General features: G+C 41.0%; 1 protein-coding gene across 1 annotated transcript in view; it reads left to right on the forward strand.

Annotated features, from left to right (window-relative positions):
* The window catches only part of LOC142213314 (polycystin-1-like protein 2), a 64,072-nt gene extending 44,372 nt beyond the window's left edge, over positions 1 to 19,700 (forward strand). Inside the window, exons 35-44 of the mRNA XM_075281631.1 lie at positions 330 to 464; positions 4,175 to 4,360; positions 4,810 to 5,137; positions 5,283 to 5,416; positions 5,498 to 5,625; positions 7,711 to 7,871; positions 10,582 to 10,792; positions 12,334 to 12,435; positions 13,551 to 13,682; positions 19,587 to 19,700. Of these exons, the coding sequence (XP_075137732.1) occupies positions 330 to 464; positions 4,175 to 4,360; positions 4,810 to 5,137; positions 5,283 to 5,416; positions 5,498 to 5,625; positions 7,711 to 7,871; positions 10,582 to 10,792; positions 12,334 to 12,435; positions 13,551 to 13,682; positions 19,587 to 19,700 (1,631 nt within the window). The remainder of the gene's footprint in view (positions 1 to 329; positions 465 to 4,174; positions 4,361 to 4,809; positions 5,138 to 5,282; positions 5,417 to 5,497; positions 5,626 to 7,710; positions 7,872 to 10,581; positions 10,793 to 12,333; positions 12,436 to 13,550; positions 13,683 to 19,586) is intronic.
* The last annotated feature ends 164 nt before the right edge of the window (positions 19,701 to 19,864 follow it).

The following is a 19,864-nucleotide window of genomic DNA, read 5'->3' on the forward strand; positions in this document are numbered from 1 at the left end:
TTCCACTGCCTCCACCGTTTTACAGAGCACATTACAGTGATAGACAACATATCTTTATTATGTTTGTCACTTTTGTAGATTTCGAGAAAAACAACTTTAAAGACTTGTAAATGAGGCAGTTGGAGCACTGGGGCAGGCCTTCACCAAGACTGCTTTTGTCACCAAGAACCCTACCATCTCCTGTCTGTGTCATGCTATGAGAGTTGATCATCCCACTGTTATGGCCCATCGTACTTGGTAGTGCTCCCAGGTCTGAAGGCCCGCCTCCAACTGCCTCATTCGCATGTATATGTACATTTTACTAATATCAATAATTTATATTCCCACAGGCGATCCAAATCTTTTGCTGGAAACTCACAGAGATAGTAACATATACCAGCCTCCTCCTCCTACTGATATCTCAAGAATGAAGAATATCTATATAAAGGAGCAAAAGGTGTTTGCACTTATACGTGAAATACTAGGTAAGCCCTCATAACTGAGCCGTCCAGAATATGAGATACTACAGTAGAATAAAAGATTCTTTAAAGAGCTTATCTCACCTCAGACATACAGTGAAAGAAATAAGTCCCTTGCAGATTTTGTAAGTTTGCCCACTGACAAGGACATGAACAGTCTATAATTTTAAGGGTAGGTTAATTTTAAGAGTGAGCGATAGAATATCAAAAATAAAATACAGAAACTTTTATAAATTTTATAAACCTATTTACATTTTGCATAAAGAAATAAGTATTTGATCCCTCTGACAAACAAGACTTAATACTTGGAGGCAAAACCCTCGTTGGCAAGCACAGCAGTCAGATGTGTTTTATAGTTGGTGATGAGATTTGCGCACATCTCAGGAGGAATTTTGGTCCCCTCCTCTTTGCAGATCATCCCTAAATCATTAAGATTTTGAGGCTGTCACTTGGCAACTTGGAGCTTCAGCTTTCTCCTTAAAGGGGTATTCCCATGAACATAATCATTTCTATATTTGACAAATAATTAAAAGTTAAACATTTTTGCAAATATAAGTAGTTCAAAATTCTGAAGAGTTTTAACCCCTTCCCGCCGATGGCATTTTTTGATTTTCGTTTTTCGTTTTTGACTCCCCTCCTTCTAAATCCCATAACTTTTTTATTTCTCCGCTCCCAGAGCCATATGAGGTCTTAATTTTTGCGGGACAAATTTTTCTTCATGATGCTACCATTAATTATTCCATATAATGTACTGGGAAGCAGGAAAAAATTCAGAATGGGGTGGATTTGAAGAAAAAATGCATTTCTGCGACTTTCTTACGGGCTTTGGTTTTACGGGGTTCACTGTGCAGCCAAAATGACATGTCCCCTATATTCTGTGTTTCGGTACGGTTCCAGGGATACCAAATTTATATGGTTTTATTTACATTTTGACCCCTAAAAAAAATTCCAAAACTGTGTTAAAAATTTTTTTTTCTAAAAGTCGCCATATTCCGACGGCCGTAACTTTTTTATACGTAAGTGTACGGGGATGCATAGGGCGTCTTTTTTGCGGGGCCGGGTGTACTTTTTAGTTCTACCATTTTCGGGAAATGTTATTGCTTTGATCACTTTTTATTCAAACTTTTATCAGAATCAAAACAGTGAAAAAACGGCGGTTTGGCACTTTCGACTATTTTTCCCGCTACGGCGTTTACCGAACAGGAAAAATATTTTTATAGATTTGTAGAGCGGGCGATTTCGGACGCGGGGATACCTAACATGTATGTGTTTCACAGTTTTTAACTACTTTTATATGTGTTCTAGGGAAAGGGGGGTGATTTGAACTTTTAATTCTTTTTAAAAAAAAATTTATTTTTTTTTAACTTTTTTTTTTATTTTTATTTTTTGCATTTATTAGACCCCCTAGGGGTGTTGAACCCCAGGGGGTCTGATCACTAATGCAATGCATTACAATGCTAATGCATTGCAATGCATTGCAAAAAAGCATCCTTTCTTTTGCAGGCTGCATAGACCAGCCTGCAAAAGAGAGGATTTGCAGACAAGCCTGGGAGCCTGTACAAGGCTCCCGGCTGTCATGGCAACGGGACGTCAGCCCTGGAGCATGCTCCAGGAGCCGGCGATCCCTGCCAAAATGGCGGCGCCCATGCGCCCCCGGGAAAATGGCGCCTCCGGCCTTTGACCGCGGCGCCGGAGGGGTTAATCCGGGGACCGATCGGAGGCATTAGAGCCGGTTGTCTACTGCTTAAAGCAGTAGACACCCGGCGGCTATGGCGGCCGCCCGGCTCCCGGACGGTCGCCATAGTTACAGACCCGACATGCGCCGTACTATTACGGCGCATGTCGGGAAGGGGTTAAAGATTTTCTCTAACTTTTTTAGTGGTGAGAGTCTGTTGTCTCGATTGGTTGCCAACGGATACGACAACCAATGCAGAAACTTTATATGGTCTGGGACTTGTCAAAAACTCAGCCATGATTTTCTTATTGTAGCTGGGTTATCATGTAGGGGCACTACATGTATCAGAAGATATCCCGGCCGCAATAAGGAAATCATGGCTGATTCTCTGACTTTAGAAAGAGCTTGCATTTCATGGTCGTATCCAATGGCAACCGATCAAGCCCACAAGACTGCAACCACAAGATATTTAGAGAAAATCTTTAAAACTCTGCAAAATATTTCATTACTTATACTTGCAAAAAGTATATATCTACAATTTTAAAAATAGTTATGTACATGGGGAATACCCCTTTAAGTTTCCTATGGGATTAAGGTCTGGTGACTGGCTAGGACATTCCATGACCTTAATGTGCTTCTTTTTGAGCCACTCCTTTGTTGCCTTGGCTGTTTGTTTTGGGTCATTGTCCTGCTGGAAGACCCAGCCACGACCCATGTTTAATGTCCTGGCAGAGGGAAGGAGGCTGTCACTCAGGATTTTACAGTACATGGCTCCATCCATTTTCCCATTGATGCGGTGAAGTAGTCCTGTGCCTTTAGCAGAGAAACACTCCCAAAAACATGATGTTTCCACCTCCATGCTCGACAGTGGGGACGGTGTTCTTTGGGTCATAGGCAGTATTTCTCCTCCTCATAACATGACAAGTTGGGTTAGTGCCAAAGAGCTCAATTTTTGTCTCATATGACCAATCTGGGTGATTTTGAGAGTTATTGGGAGAAAGTGCTGTCATCAGATGAGACAAAAATTGAACTCCCAGAATCTCGAACTAAAACAAATAGAGGCCACAGATTGGCTGGTGCAGTAACAAAAGGAAATGCACAACCAGCATGGAAACCACTTAGTGTGAACCAGGGGCAAGGCAACAGCTTACCGTATTTTTCGGACTATAAGACGCACCTAGGTTTTAGAGGAGGAAAATAGGGGAAAAAAAATTTGAAGCAAAAAATGGTAAAATATTTAATATAATGGGAGTTGTAGTTTTGCAACAGCTGCAAGGCCACATTGACAGGTGACCCTGCAGCTGTACGGGGATGCATAGAGTGGGTTTTTTTGCGGGGCCAGAAGTACTTTTTAGTTATACCATTTTGGGGAATATCTATTGCTTAGATCACCTTGTATTGAAAAAAAACCCGGTGGTTTATGACATATGATTTTCTACTTTTATATATATATTCTAGGGACAGGAGGTGATTTAGAACTTTTATTTTTCATATTTTTAAAGTTTTTTTTTTGTTGTTTTTTTTTACTATTTTATTCCCCCCCCGGGGCTTGAACCTGCGGTCACTTGATTGGATCAGAGCAATGGACATTAAATAACATGTGAAAATCCCCAAACAGTGTATCTGTCACCATAATGATCTTTTTCTTTATCTAGAATGATATTCAAAATGTATTCTGCACCAAGGAAGGGTTATTGTCTTTATACAACTAACCCTGTAGTCATCTTAAATTGTATCTATATATTTTAATAAGAATGACTGCTCATGACCATTCCTCAAGGGGCTCTGCATCTTTAGAATACTTCATTTAGACACTTCTTCTCCTATAAGTTGCTACCTGATTGGCCAGTCATATTACCATCTTTTCACAGAAAGGCATCACTATCAGTATTATCAGTTCAAAATTCAGACACAACCACTGGACTCATTTGAGGAAAATTTCCTGAACTATTGCTCAACAGGACACTAAAAATGTATTTTATTTTTTTCTATATTATTTAATTATCATCATAATAAAATCTTTGTGATGTCTGTCTTGCAGTGTACTTGGGATTTCTATGGATGCTTCTTTTAGTTGCATATGGTCAGAGAGATCCAAACTCATATTATCTTAATAAGCATATTGAACATAGCTTTACTGATGGACTTGAGAAAGTTTGTAGTTACCAAGATTTCTTTACCTGGGCAAACACCACGCTGATCAATAATTTATATGGCACGTATCCAGGTTAGTGTAATTTTTTGTTGTAAGATTTACAATTGTATTCCCTTGGCCATGACATCTATTGTGGTCCATATGACAATAATTAAAGGGATTGTACGTTTCTGAAAATCCTTTTTTGTAAGTAGAGTCTCTGACTTTAATCTTAGGATTTCCCACTGCTGTAACCAAAACTGTTAGTTTATAGTCTGTATAACAACCTGGCAGCATTGGTTCAATTTTCCTGAAGCTTCACCATAATAAAACAGTATGCATCACATAGTTCCCAAGATTATCCATAAAATGCCTGGAAGTGTTGAGTGCTCATAAGCTGAAGATGTTCTTTGTTCCACTCTGGCTTATAGCCTGACCTGACCTATAGCACCATGTATTTGCACAGATATCCCTAATAGGTATATGGACATTACTTTTGTAAAGGAGGTGACCCCTTTACTATTTGTTTTTTTACCAATTAGGCTTTGTAACAGATGGCAACTCGAAACTTGTTGGTAGTGCAAGAATCCGACAAGTTCGAGTCAAGAAGGATTCTTGTCCTGTAGCTCATGTTCTGCAAAGCACAATTGAAGGCTGTCGGGCACCTTATTCTCTGGATGCAGAAGATATGGAGCAGTATGGTGAACAGTGGAATATCTCAGCTTTCAGCAATTCATCTGAAGCCAACTCTGCATGGAGTTACAAGAGCCAGTCCAAGATTAGAAGTTACCCTACATGGGGCCGTCTGACTACATACCGTGGAGGGGGCTACATGGTAGATCTAGGGGGTGATCGTACAAGTGCATCAGGGTAAGTACATGTAATCTATTTATACCCAACAAAGCAAATCTGTCTTCTTTGGTGAAGTGGTGAAGGCTCTAATATGCATGAACTACAACTATTGTAGATTGCTACAGTGCATGATATTAATATTTTGATATTATATACCTTACAGGATCTTGCAGTATCTCTTTAACAATGTCTGGTTAGACACTTACACCAGGGCAGTGTTTGTGGAGTTTACCATTTACAATGCCAACGTCAACCTTTTCTGCCTTGTCAGGCTGATGTTTGAGACAAATGCATTAGGTAGGAGCAGTGATGAATTAATAAAATATTCATCAAGAGAAATATGCTTCTGTATTTCACCTCCTCCTTCTTGTCTTTAAGGTACTTTCCTGACTCATGCTGATTTCCAGAGTATCCGCTTGTATCCATACACTGATGGCTTACATATCTTTGTTGTGGCTGCTGAAGTCCTATATTTCCTCTTTGTGATTTACTATATGGTGGTACAGGTATGTTTAATCCATTTGCAAGTATATAACATTCATACCCTACACAGATGAATATAGCATTGAATTAGCATGTAGGCCTTTAAATGTCATACCACAGACCAGCTTCTTTCCACCTGTATACATCTGCAGTGTACCCAAAAAAGGGCCATGGCTAAGGACGGCTTTATTAATATCCCATCCTTAGCCAGTAAATTTGAGCCTTTTCTAGTCAGTTGATAACTAACTAAAGTTTAGGAAACTAGCTTTTATGAAAGTGCTATTAGCTTTCCAGGTTAGTTAGTGTTAGTTAGGGCTCGACAGGCTGTCCCATATCACTAGACCTTCTAGTCATAGAAAAGGTATTTTGTAACTGATTTATTGAACGTCTCCACTGCTTTACCAGTGATGTTCATGGTGAAACGTGCCCTGCATTTTCCCATTAGAGGTTGGAAAGAGAGCTCTAGATCCCAGGATTTATCCCAGATCACCATAATGGAAAGGTCAGATCAGTGCTATATGTGGAGAACCTGCTGCTATGAGTGAAGTTGCCTCCATGCTGCTTTCTAACTGGAAGAATTCTGCTAGTAAACTGTGCCATGAGCATTATCTATTTTTACTGTCATCCAATCTCCTTTGCTTTATTCACACCCAGCACCAAGGCCACCATTGTGTGGAAAGAAACATAGTAGGGAGCGCCCAGGGGGACTCTTCACCATCACCCAAGTGCAATCCCCTCATCACTGTTCTGCCTCAGGGCCCGTCAGGCCTCGTTCACATCTTTGTTGGTATTCCGTCCAGTAGTCCGCATGAGGACCCCCTCCCCCGAACAGAACTGAATGCAACTGCAAGTGGTGTGCCAGTGAAAGCACACGGACCCCATAGACTATAATGGGGTCCATGTGCTTGCCGCCAGATCTCTGCACGATTCATGCAGACAGGACAGTAATTAGTTCACGATCTACTTTCCTGTCCGCATGATTCGTGCAGCGCCCGGCAAGCACATGGACCGCATTATATTGGGATCCGTGTGCTTTTACTGCACAGCGCTTGCAATTGCGTTTGGTATTCAATTCGGGGGGGGGGGGGGGGGTCCCCATGCGGATGTGAATGAGGGGTAAGTGAATTTGGTGCAAAAATCCAGTTTGACCACTGTATCTGCCATTTGGCCTGTTTCCAGCTGCATTATATTAGAATTGCTGAGCCCTGAATTGTTGCATATTTGTCATCACAAGCAGAATAAATCTTTGTGCCTTTAAGCAAGATCAAGCTGGAATTTCCACCCGAATATCCAGTAAGAAAACGTTGCACCAGGGTGAAGCATAAATCAGCCAAAGCTGGAACATAGCAGCCGGGAGCAAGCATTCATTATCAGTGTCCAGGCACAGCATCCAGAGCTCACCAGACAAGGATACTGCCCCACACTCAGAACTAAAAGTTCTCCCCACAGAGTTGTAGTCAGAAGCCATACAAAGATGGAGGACCGGATATTAGAGACAGGGCACAGGAAGCTGCCGAGGAAGAGTCCCAGCCCGGGCTAGGGCTGCCAAATCCACCATGACAAGTGTAGTTTCCATTTTGGGCTGTTTCCAACTGCACCATTTCCACTGAGCCCTGGGTTGTTACAAAATCTTCACATACTTTAGTGAAGAGTGATGGCTGCAGGGACTCCTACCATAGGCACCTGCTGAGCTTCCCACTTATATCCTCAGATCTATTTAGTCAGTTCTGTATTCATTGTATTTGCCTTATACATATTTCATATCAATATCCAATGTATATATATGTGTTCACAACAAACTTTATTTATTGTCTCAATGGGTCCAAATCAGAAATGGTCTTCATGAAAAGTATCATATTATTTTGTGTGTACAGTACTTAAAATATAATAATTATAAATTATATTTGGAAAGTTAGTAAGCAAGAGAGGAGAGATAGTATGGCTGCAGAATCAGACTACATAGGGTTTGATTGTAGTCTGTTACCATGGAGACACATAGGCCTGCATAGGAGCTGTAGACAGAAGTGCTTCATTGTTCTTTCAAGTGCGTTTAATAACAAAAAAATGGAGTAAAAAGGAATATGTCTGATATAGTTTAATTTTTACAGGGAAAACTCATGAAAACGTTAAAGTGGGGATATTTTGGGAGCAAGTGGAACCTGCTGGAGTTGGCAATAATTTTAATCAGTTGGAGTGCTTTATCTGTCTTTGTGAAAAGGACCATTCTGGGGAACAGAGATATTAACTACTACCAGAACCACAAGGATGAGTAAATATCATCGCCATGATCATCTGTCATAAACACACCTAACATGGATAACATGGATCACTTTGTAGTGAATGTACTGCATAGGCCTCCTATTGTATCACACAGAGCAGATTAGTTAGCACGAGATTTGTTGGGATTAGAGTCCTGAGGTTCTGAGAATGAACTTTGAACCAGCTCTGCAGCAAGACAGATACAAGTTGCTTAATCCACTTTTACTAGTGAAGGAGGCAATTAAGAAAGAGGACGATGTATAACAAAGTCAATAACATGTTTTTAACACTTACAAGTACTACACATAAGGGCTGCAGTAGACTGTCTGCAATTCATTACAGGGGTTATCTGACAAAGGCTTTGGAAATAGGTAAATGGGTTAAAAACAATGAAACAATCAAAACTGTCCTTACTATGTACCCACACCAATCTCTGGTCATAGCGGTGCCTTCTGTGATATATACTGCGTGCCTAGGAAATAGAGACTGGTGGTAGTACTGAAAGATTGGTGTGGTGAGTATAATTGTTGTTGTTGTTTTTTTTTTTTTTAAACTCATTTGAACCCTTTATCAAAAACATTTCCCCACTGAACAACCCCATTAAGATTTTTTTTTTAATTAAAATTCTAATTTTTTACGTAAATATTTTCTTTAAAACTTATTTATTTAGTTAGCCTCATTAATTTTAACATTCACTAGACAGGGGTGTGGTGTCCAGGGCCGTAACTACCAGGATATCAGCAGTAGTGGCTGCCACAGGTCCCAGGACTTCAGGGGCCCAGCAGCAGCTGCTACCCCTGCGTTTTTTTTCTTTTTAATAGTCCGTTACCTGCTGGAGTAACTCAGTCCACAGTAGAATTCTATTCTATTGTACTTCTAAATATGCCTTAAAAAATATAATACTCAATACTACCAGTACTAAAAAAAAATTATAACTGCTGCCTGAAAATAACATTTTCCAAAATTGCATGAAATTGAATTTTTTTTTGTAAGCCAAAACAACAACCCAATAAAACTATGGGTGAAATACACTCACCGGCCACTTTATTAGGTATACCATGCTAGTAACGGGTTGGACCCCCTTTTGCCTTCAGAACTGCCTCAATTCTTTGTGGCATAGATTCAACAAGGTGCTGGAAGCATTCCTCAGAGATTTTGGTCCATATTGACATGATGGCATCACACAGTTGCCGCAGATTTGTCGGCTGCACATCCATGATGCGAATCTCCCGTTCCACCACATCCCAACGATGCTCTATTGGATTGAGATCTGGTGACTGTGGAGGCCATTGGAGTACAGTGAACTCATTGTCATGTTCAAGAAACCAGTCTGAGATGATTCCAGCTTTATGACATGGCGCATTATCCTGCTGAAAGTAGCCATCAGATGTTGGGTACATTGTGGTCATAAAGGGATGGACATGGTCAGCAACAATACTCAGGTAGGCTTTGGCATTGCAACGATGCTCAATTGGTACCAAGGGGCCCAAAGAGTGCCAAGAAAATATTCCCCACACCATGACACCACCACCACCAGCCTGAGCCGTTGATACAAGGCAGGATGGATCCATGCTTTCATGTTGTTGACGCCAAATTCTGACCCTACCATCCGAATGTCGCAGCAGAAATCGAGACTCATCAGACCAGGCAACGTTTTTCCAATCTTCAATTGTCCAATTTCGATGAGCTTGTGCAAATTGTAGCCTCAGTTTCCTGTTCTTAGCTGAAAGGAGTGGCACCCGGTGTGGTCTTCTGCTGCTGTAGCCCATCTGCCTCAAAGTTCGACGTACTGTGCGTTCAGAGATGCTCTTCTGGCTACCTTGGTTGTAACGGGTGGCTATTTGAGTCACTGTTGCCTTTCTATCAGCTCGAACCAGTCTGGCCATTCTCCTCTGACCTCTGGCATCAACAACGCATTTCTGCCCACAGAACTGCCGCTCACTGGATGTTTTTTCTTTTTCGGACCATTCTCTGTAAACCCTAGAGATGGTTGTGCGTGAAAATCCCAGTAGATCAGCAGTTTCTGAAATACTCAGACCAGCCCTTCTGGCACCAACAACCATGCCACATTCAAAGGCACTCAAATCACCTTTCTTCCCCATACTGATGCTCGGTTTGAACTGCAGGAGATTGTCTTGACCATGTCTACATGCCTAAATGCACTGAGTTGCCGCCATGTGATTGGCTGATTAGAAATTAAGTGTTAACGAGCAGTTGGACAGGTGTACCTAATAAAGTGGCCGGTGAGTGTATGTCGTACAGTAAAGAAATAAGGCAATATGCGCTCAGTGGTGCAAGCAGGTAATGGACAGTCTGCTACTCATCTGCTTCTCTTTCCACTCATTTAAGCTGTGAGTGTTCCTCTGTTTCAAAGTCTTCTCCTTCTACATTGTTAGGGTGCATTCACACTGAGTAAACGCTAGCTTATTTTGTAGAGTAAAATTACACTTGTAAATTTTGCTATCCCATTGACTTCAATGATATTTATTTACAAGTGTAAAAATACGCCTGTAAAAAATACGCCTGTAAAAAATACGCCTGTAAAATGTCATTGAAGTCAATGGGATAGCAAAATTTACAAGTGTAATTTTACTCTACAAAATAAGCTAGCGTTTACTCAGTGTGAATGCACCCTAAGTCCCTTCATTGTTTTTATGCTACCCTTCTGTATAGCGGACATACAATAAAATAATTGTTTCTTTTGTCCCAATTTTTTTTAGGTTTGTAAGTTTTAATGAAACTGCAGCAGCAGACGCTGCCTTGGGCTATCTTATTGCCTTCCTAGTTCTTCTGTCAACCATTAAATTATGGCATCTCCTGAGACTGAACCCAAAACTTAACATGATCACAGCAACCCTCCGCAGAGCCTGGGGAGACATCTCTGGATTTATTATTGTTATTGTTATAATGTTTCTGGCCTACTCCATTGCTGTGAGTACTTCAGTAATCTTCTGCTTCAATGCTGTTCTTGTGTCCTGACATCCACATTTTCCTTTTTTTTTTTTTTTTTTTTTTTTTTTCGTTTTGGGTTATTCCTCCATAACTTTCAAAGGTTACAACTTTTATACAAATGTACACAACTTCTATACAATGCATTAGCAAAATGTAAAAAAAACATTGTGTGGTAGATTGGGAAAAATGGGAAAAATCTTAGAGGTTTGTATGTCATTCTATATGCAGTATAAATGATATGGGTAATATATTTTTTGGGACAGTACAGGGATATATTTATATGGTTTTCTTTGTTTTAGTACATTTTAAAAACTTTAAGGCCGAAACCCCACGTTGCGGAAACGCAGCGTTTTTTGGTTGCAGATTTTGATGCGTTTTTGAGCCAAAGTCAGGAGTGGCTTAAGCAGATGGTAAAAGTATAGGTACTTCTACATATTTCCTATTTCTTTTGCAGACACCACTGGTTTCGGCTAAAAAAAACCCCACCACAACAAAATCTGCAGCAAATGAAGCTGCTTGTCTGCAAAGTGGGGGCCTCAGCCTAAAGCTTAGGGCATTAACACCTATGGCGCCTTGGTAAAAGCTTTTTACCGGCGATGCAGGCATTCTATGTAGCCTGTAATAGAACTGTGGGTTTTTTGTAATGCATTGCAGTAATGATCAGACCCCTGGGGTTCGAGACCCCTAGAGCAGGGGTGCCCAATACATCGATCGCGATCTACTGGTCGATCGCGAAGGACGTATGGGTCGATAAAAAAAATAAAAAAGTAAAATATATACATATATATATATATATATATATATATATATATATATAAAATTAAAAATAGTAAAAGTTCAAATCACCCCCCCTTTCCCTAGAACACATATAAAAGTGCTTAAATACTGTGAAACACCCACACATTTAGTAGCCCTGTGTCCGAAAATGCCCGGTCTATTAATCTATAAAAAGTGCCAAACTGCCGTTTATTCACTGTTTTGCCTCTGATAAAAATTTTAATAAAAAGTGATCAAAGCAATATGGTATAACTAGAAAGTATACCTGGTACCACAAAAAAAAGATGCCCTATACATCCCTGCACATGGAAGTATAAAAAAGTTACAGGTATCAGAATATGGCGACTTTTATAAAAAAAAAAAAAAATTGGCGAAGTTTTGGATTTTTGTTAAGGGGTTAAAATTTAAATAAAACCATATAAATTTGGTATTCTTGGAATCGTACCGAAACATGGACTACAGATGACATGTCATTTTGGCTGCATAGTGAATGCTGTAAAAACTAAGCCCGTAAGAATGTCACACAAATGCACTTTTTCTTCAAATCCACCCCATTCTGAATTTTTTTTCCAGCCTCCCAGTACATTCAACAGAATATTTAATGGTACATTGTAAGATCCGACCAGCTGTCCATTACTGCTGTTATTGCTACAAATATATATATATATATATATATATAGTGACTGGAAGAGAAATTCATTTTGAGGAACATGCTTTTATATCTGTGTTTCTGATGGTTGCAGTGCAATTTGATATTTGGATGGAAGCTGAATTCCTACAAGTCTGTGTTTGACTCTGCAAAGACTATGGTCAGTCTTCAGCTGGGAATCTTCAACTATGAGGAGGTATTGTCACCCAACGCTGATTGTAGTAGAAAGACTTGAATGGAAGACACTGCAATAAAAAAAGAGAAGGGAGAATTTTCTGAATTACTTAAATTGTGCATTGCGGCTCCTGGCAACTAAAGCAACCTGTCTTTAGGAACTGCTATTATTGAGTTATGTAAAATCACAATAAAACCCTATTTGTAAAATTATAGCCACAGCCAAGTTAGAGCACAAAAGATACAATAGGCCACTGTCATAGACAGTTCTGTCGATATCCCACAAAAAACTGACATAGTAGGAAATGATATTTAGTTGGGTATCCACACCAGGTTATAAGAAAGCTGGATTTGGTAACTGTACAGCAGGAACTTGGTCATACTTGACACAATGAGCGCTTGCACTGATTTTGGTACTAGAGCATCATTCTGTCCGTTTAGTAGCTTAGTTACAGGGGTTATCCAGGATATACTGATAATTATCCCCTAAACTAAACTCCCTCCCCGCACCTAACTTCTAATTTACATCAATTAAAAAAAAATCTCTAATTACCCATATCCCTGGAGCGGTCGTGTGACCTCTCCAGGGACACTTTCTGATAATCCGGTGTCGTTCCATTTTACCACTTCAGAAACGGAACATCACCATCATTTTTCCCCCTCCCCTATCCCCTGCACTACTTACCAAGCCTTCCTGTGTCCAGGGAATGGGTCCTCTCCCTCTTCCAGTCTTCTAGTAGTGGGCAGAATAGCTTAGCTAGGGAGATGGGGAGAGTGGGAGGGACTAGGCTAAGGCCCCACTTGGTGGAAACTTAGCTTTTTTTTGTTGAAGATTTTGCTGCGGTTTTTTGAGCCAAAGCCAGGAGTGGATAGAGTAGAAGGGAGAAGTATAAGCATTTCCTATATTTTTCCCATTCCTTTTGTATCCATACTTGGCTTTGGCTCAAAAAACCGCAACAAAATCTGCAAAAAAAAAAAAGCTGCGTTTCCGCATTGTGGGGCCTTAGCCTTAATGATTACATCTCAGATCTACACTTTTCAGGCCACTGTCTACATGAGGGGCTTGGATCACAATGACTACTGCTAATAACCGCTTTATATCAATTTAATCATTATCCTATGTCTCTCCATACTCAGGTGCTGGATTATAATCCAATTTTGGGCTCTTTCCTGGTTGGATCATGCATTATTTTCATGACTTTCGTGGTATTAAATCTCTTCATTTCAGTTATCTTGGTGGCATTCAGTGAAGAACAAAAGCATCACCAGGTTAGTGATGACATAGCTGAATGAGACTGCAGTGCTATAGGATATAATATAAATACATAAAAGTATTCAGTGATTCTTTCTCATAATGTTTCAGCCCTCTTTTCAACCCGTGGAGTCACCTTTGCCTTGTTAGGCTGGGTTCACACCTTAGCCTTCTAGCTACCTTTTCCTATAACACATGGGAATCTATGTGCGATGTACTGCAATACAGAAGTATTGTACATTGTACAGGAGATCAAGAGATCCCGTATTAAAGTCCCGATGTGGGACAGTAAAAGATTTTAAAACAGAGTTAAAAAAAAGTAAATAAAAGGTTAAAAAATACATTACAATTTAAATAATAAATATAAAATGTATTAAATGTAAACATTTAGGATAGTGTATAAGTCTGCGCTATCCTAAAATTACGTAATTTGCCCATATGGTAAAAACCATAGATTTAAGTCTCTGACACATGAATGTCTAGTCAGGGCTCGTTCACATCTGCGTTGTAGGGTCCTTATTGCAGGTTTCCGTTTCCTGCATAAAACAGATGCAGGAGACGGAAGCCTGCAGGAGACTTTCTCACCCATTCATTTGAATGGGTGAGAAAGCTGTCCGGCCGTGCGCGGCAGTGAGCGTTTTGCGCTCTCCGCCGCGAAACCGGGTTTTATAATCCGGACACAGAGTCGGACATGCACTACTCTGTGTCCGGAGAAAAAAATCCGGTTTCGCGGCGGAGAGCCTAAAACGCTCACCGCCGCGCACGGCCGGACCCGGTCTATGGTTTCCGTCTTCTGCCATGCAGAAGACGGAAACCATAGTACAGAGACCCTGAACGCAGGTGTGAACCCAGTGTCATGTGACTAATCTATTAAGAGGTATGTGGTACAACTCACTCCAACTCCACACAGAAGATCAAACCTGGAATGGGAAATAAAAGTTTTGGTGAATTTACACATAATGTTGATGCCCTTTGTGTGTAAACCTAACCGTAGAGGTAAAACTGATGCAGTATAATACTGTACGTCTAGAGATTCAAAGAACACCAAACAAAGTCATGTATTGGCCCTATAGGTCATGTCTGTAACGTCAGGAAAGGGTCCCATACAGCCAAAGAGCAAAGAATAGCTTCATGAACAGTCATCACCATTTTCTATCCTTTTTTTTTACTATGAAAATGATACCCACTTATTTTAATCCCTTGGCTTCTGTTTTTTTTGGACATCTCCCTTTTTTACATATTAGTTAAAAAAAAAGTGTGCAAAAAATAGCTTGGAGAAATGTCATAAGAAGGGCCAAGGAATGCATTCAGACCGGCAGGAGCCAAGGGCACGATGAACAGATACCAAACCAAGGAAAAAAACAAAACCAAACAGTACTAATGGGCAAAATGGGCATCATTTACCAACTGCCAAGGGCCCAGGTGAGGTTGCTCAATCAGACGAGTCAAAACCTCTATAAGGGAATTGGTGACTGGAACAAACAGGCGCATGAATTGCCATATTGGATGGACACTGCACAGGAACCTGTCTGTCCTCGCTGATTCCCAGCCGAATACGCCCACCTTGTAGTCTCACTTGCATTGCCTCAGCATTCAGGTAAATGATCTATCCCTTTAGTTTAGATTTCAGCTGGGACCCTATTAGTAGTACTAGCAGAACTGCCATGATAGCAGCCCTGCATTAGGCATAACTTAGTATACAAAGTTTGCTTAGAGTGTTCCTTTAACACGTATGAATATAAGAGCCAGAGGCTGCTTTACATACAGTATATTCTGGCCACCTGCACCAGTGTTATATCTACAGTTAATAAATACCTTATGTATTTAAATAGACATTCAAGGTCAGCGAGTGATCACTTATGCAAGCAGATATAATGGTCTCTGCTGTTATATATTATCTATAGATTGCCTATATATAACTCACTCAACGCAACAAATATTTGTATTATACTGCATTTACTTATCTGTTATTTTTATATTGCTATAAATATACAGTCCTATGAAAAAGTTTGGGCACCCCTATTAATCTTAATCATTTTTTGTTCTAAATATTTTGGTGTTTGCAACAGCCATTTCAGTTTGATATATCTAATAACTGATGGACACAGTAATATTTCAGGATTGAAATGAGGTTTATTGTACTAACAGAAAATGTGCAATATGCATTAAACCAAAATTTGACCGGTGCAAAAGTATGGGCACCCTTATCCTTTTATTGATTTGAATTCCCCTAACTACTTTTTACTGACTTACTGAAGCACAAAATTGGTTTTGTAACCTCAGTGAGCTTTGAACTTCATAGCCAGATGTATCCAATCATAAGAAAAGGTATTTAAGGTGGCCAATTGCAAGTTGATCTCCTATTTGAATCTCCTCTGAAGAGTGGCATCATGGGCTACTCAAAACAACTCTCAAATGATCTGAAAACAAAGATTGTTCAACATAGTTGTTCAGGGGAAGGATACAAAAAGTTGTCTCAGAGATTTAACCTGTCAGTTTCCACTGTGAGGAACATAGTAAGGAAATGGAAGACCACAGGGACAGTTCTTGTTAAGCCCAGAAGTGGCAGGCCAAGAAAAATATCAGAAAGGCAGAGAAGAAGAATGGTGAGAACAGTCAAGGACAATCCACAGACCACCTCCAAAGAGCTGCAGCATCATCTTGCTGCAGATGGTGTCACTGTGCATCGGTCAACTATACAGCGCACTTTGCACAAATAGAAGCTGTATGGGAGAGTGATGAGAAAGAAGCCGTTTCTGCACGTACGCCACAAATAGAGTTGCCTGAGGTATGAAAAAGCACATTTGGACAAGGCAGCTTCATTTTGGAAACAAAAATTGAGTTGTTTGGTTATAAAAAAAGGCGTTATGCATGGCGTCCAAAAAGAAACAGCATTCCAAGAAAAACACATGCTACCCACTGTAAAATTTGGTGGAGGTTCCATCATGCTTTGGGGCTGTGTGGCCAATGCCGGCATCGGGAATCTTGTTAAAGTTGAGGGTCGCATGGATTCCACTCAGTATCAGCAGATTCTTGAGAATAATGTTCAAGAATCAGTGACGAAGTTGAAGTTACGCCGGGGATGGATATTTCAGCAAGACAATGATCCAAAACACCGCTCCAAATCCTCAGGCATTCATGCAGAGGAACAATTACAATGTTCTGGAATGGCCATCCCAGTCCCCAGACCTGAATATCATTGAACATCTGTGGGATGATTTGAAGTGGGCTGTCCATGCTCGGCGACCATCTAACTTAACTGAACTTGAATTGTTTGTCCAAAATACCTTTATCCAGGATCCAGGAACTGATTAAAAGCTACAGGAAGCGACTAGAGGCTGTTATCTTTGCAAAAGGAGGATGTACTAAATATTAATGTCACTTTTCTGTTGAGGTGCCCATACTTTTGCACCGGTCAAATTTTGGTTTAATGCATATTGCGCATTTTCTGTTAGTACAATAAACCTCATTTCAATCCTGAAATATTACTGTGTCCATCAGTTATTAGATATATCAAACTGAAATGGCTGTTGCAAATACCAAAATATTTAGAACTAAAAATGATTAAGATTAATAGGGGTGCCCAAACTTTTTCATAGGACTGTATGTGAAAAGGTCGTATATCTTGGAGAAGCAGATGGTCGTATTTGTTTTCAGTGGGACACCGACACAAATCTATACAGAGACTATAAAAAAGCATGTGAGCATTGCCGCTCCTCACATGTAATGAAAGCAGGGGGCAGCGATCCACTGAAAACAATTGTCTGGTTGGACCCCCAACCAGGGCCGCTTTAATCATAGTGTCAACAGTGCACTTCCATTGGGCCCTATAGTAGCGGGGCCCTTTTGGACAGCGAGACAGTCCTATACTTGCTGTCCAACTCACAACTGCTGTTTTCTTTGCTCCTGGTGTCCTGGGAGCAGAAGGCGTGATGTAGTGACGTCATTTACATTGCGTCTGTTACTCCTTAAAGACTCCGGGACCAGAGAGGAGTAAACGGGGGAACAGGGAAAGGTGAGTAATAATGTTTGTATTTTTTCTTAGATATATACAGTAGAGGACATGACACTGTGGGGGCAACCTGGGGGGAGAGGGTGACATAAAACTGTGGGAGCAATGGGGGAGGGGGACATGACACTATAGACGCAACTTGGGGGGTGTGGGGACATAATGTTGTGGGGGAAACCTGGGGTGAGGACATGATACTGAGGGCAAAAAGGAGAGTCGCACCAAGCCAGTGGCGTAACTAGGAACAGCGTGGCCCTATCCCCCGATCGACGCCTGCCGAAGACACTGACCGACCCCCCCCCCCCCGCATTCCTGCGCTCTCTATTATTCCCCTTAGTGGCCCCTGTACACACTAGTATGCCCCATAGTGGCCCCTGTACACACTATTATGCCCCATAGTGGCCCCTGCACACAGTATTATGCCCTATAGTGGCCCCTGCCCACAGTATTATGCCCCATAGTGGCCCCTGCACACAGTATTATGCCCCATAGTGGCCTCTGCACACAGTATTATGCCCTATAGTGGCCCCTGCACGCAATATTATCCCCCATAGTGGCCCCTGCACACAGTATTATGCCCCATAGTGGCCCCTTCACACAGTATTATGCCCCATAGTGGCCTCTGCACACAGTATTATGCCCCATAGTGGCCCCTGCACACAGTATTATGCCCTATAGTGGCCCCTGCACACAATATCCCCCATAGTGACCCCTGCACACAGTATTATGCCCCATAGTGGCCCCTGCACATAGTATTATTTCCCTAGTGGCCCTTGCACTATTATGCTTCACTGTGGACACCCATGAACAATTACTCTGGGGTCTTTTCAGACCCCAGAGTATAATAATCAGTGAGAAGGGATACAAACATAAAAAACAATGTTACTTACCTATCTCCCGCTCCCCTGCAGTCCTCGGTGGAGTCGGCCTTCATCAATAACGTCCGGGACGTCACATGACCAGGACCTGTGTCCCGGCCATGTGACGTCAAGGAGCGTCCAGAAGTGGGCCCGAACCTGCCGGAGCGTTGAAAGGTAATTAACATGGTTTTTTATGTTTCCTTACCTCACCTGGTCCTCCAATCATTATACTCGGGGTCTGAAAAGACCCGTGAGTATAATAATGATGTATGTGGGGCCCGTGGCGTCACTTACCGATCCCAGCCCCTGCCAAGATCGGCAAGTAAATAGGGCCCGTTATCTGATGGGGTTGTGCAGATGGCACAACACCCTAGATACATGTAGTACACAAATGGTGGGAAACAGGGGCAGCTACTGTACTCGCCACAGGGACGTGTAGACAATGGTAGAACATGGACCAGCCTCCTCAAAGGATTTGGCCAAAAACGAACAGTGCTCACCCACAGATATAGGAAACAATTATTAATACACAACACGTTTCTGGCTTACAGCCTTTTTCAAGTGTATAAAATTCTAAACAAAACCAACAGCACATATAACAAAACCAACTCATTCAAATTATATAAAATTTCATATTACATATACATATTACATATAACATATCATTTTAATGAGTTGATTGTGTTATATGTGCTGTTTGTTTTGTTTATAACGTGAAAAAGGGCTGTAAGCCAGAAACGCGTTGTGTATTAATAAAGAAGTATTTCCTATATCTGTGGGTGAGCGCTGTTTGTTCTTGGCCAAATCCTGTGAGGAGGCTGGTCCACGTTCTACCATGATACTGAGGGAGGCTTTTTGGAGGCTGATTTTGAGGCGGATTCATCGTCAAAATCAGCACCAAAAAACTCTATGTACACTGACCCTAAACCTTTTGCACACACAGGACATTACAAAGGTTTTCATTCTGTTTACAACTGGACCACACTTTGATTCATTGGGAGAAAGGCACATTAAATATATTTGTTGTTGTAAAGAAAAGCATCTTTTTACAGGCATCAGAAGAGGAGGAAATTGTTGATCTTATGTTGATGAAGATATGCAGCTTTCTTGGATTACGGCACAAGATGGATGATGGGGGGACAAATGCAAAATGTCAGAATAACTGAAGACCTTTATTCAATATTACATATGCATAATCGTGCTGAAACCATGGTAATCTTATTCAGTAGGAAAACAAGAATTCAATTTCTTTTCTTGTCTGTCTCTGTATATTCACTGGCGACGTTTGTAGTTCTATGAGTACATTCACATTGTACACTGAGAAATCTAA

This window comes from Leptodactylus fuscus, chromosome 7 (genome assembly GCF_031893055.1).
Source record: "Leptodactylus fuscus isolate aLepFus1 chromosome 7, aLepFus1.hap2, whole genome shotgun sequence".
NCBI classification, from domain to species: domain Eukaryota; kingdom Metazoa; phylum Chordata; class Amphibia; order Anura; family Leptodactylidae; genus Leptodactylus; species Leptodactylus fuscus.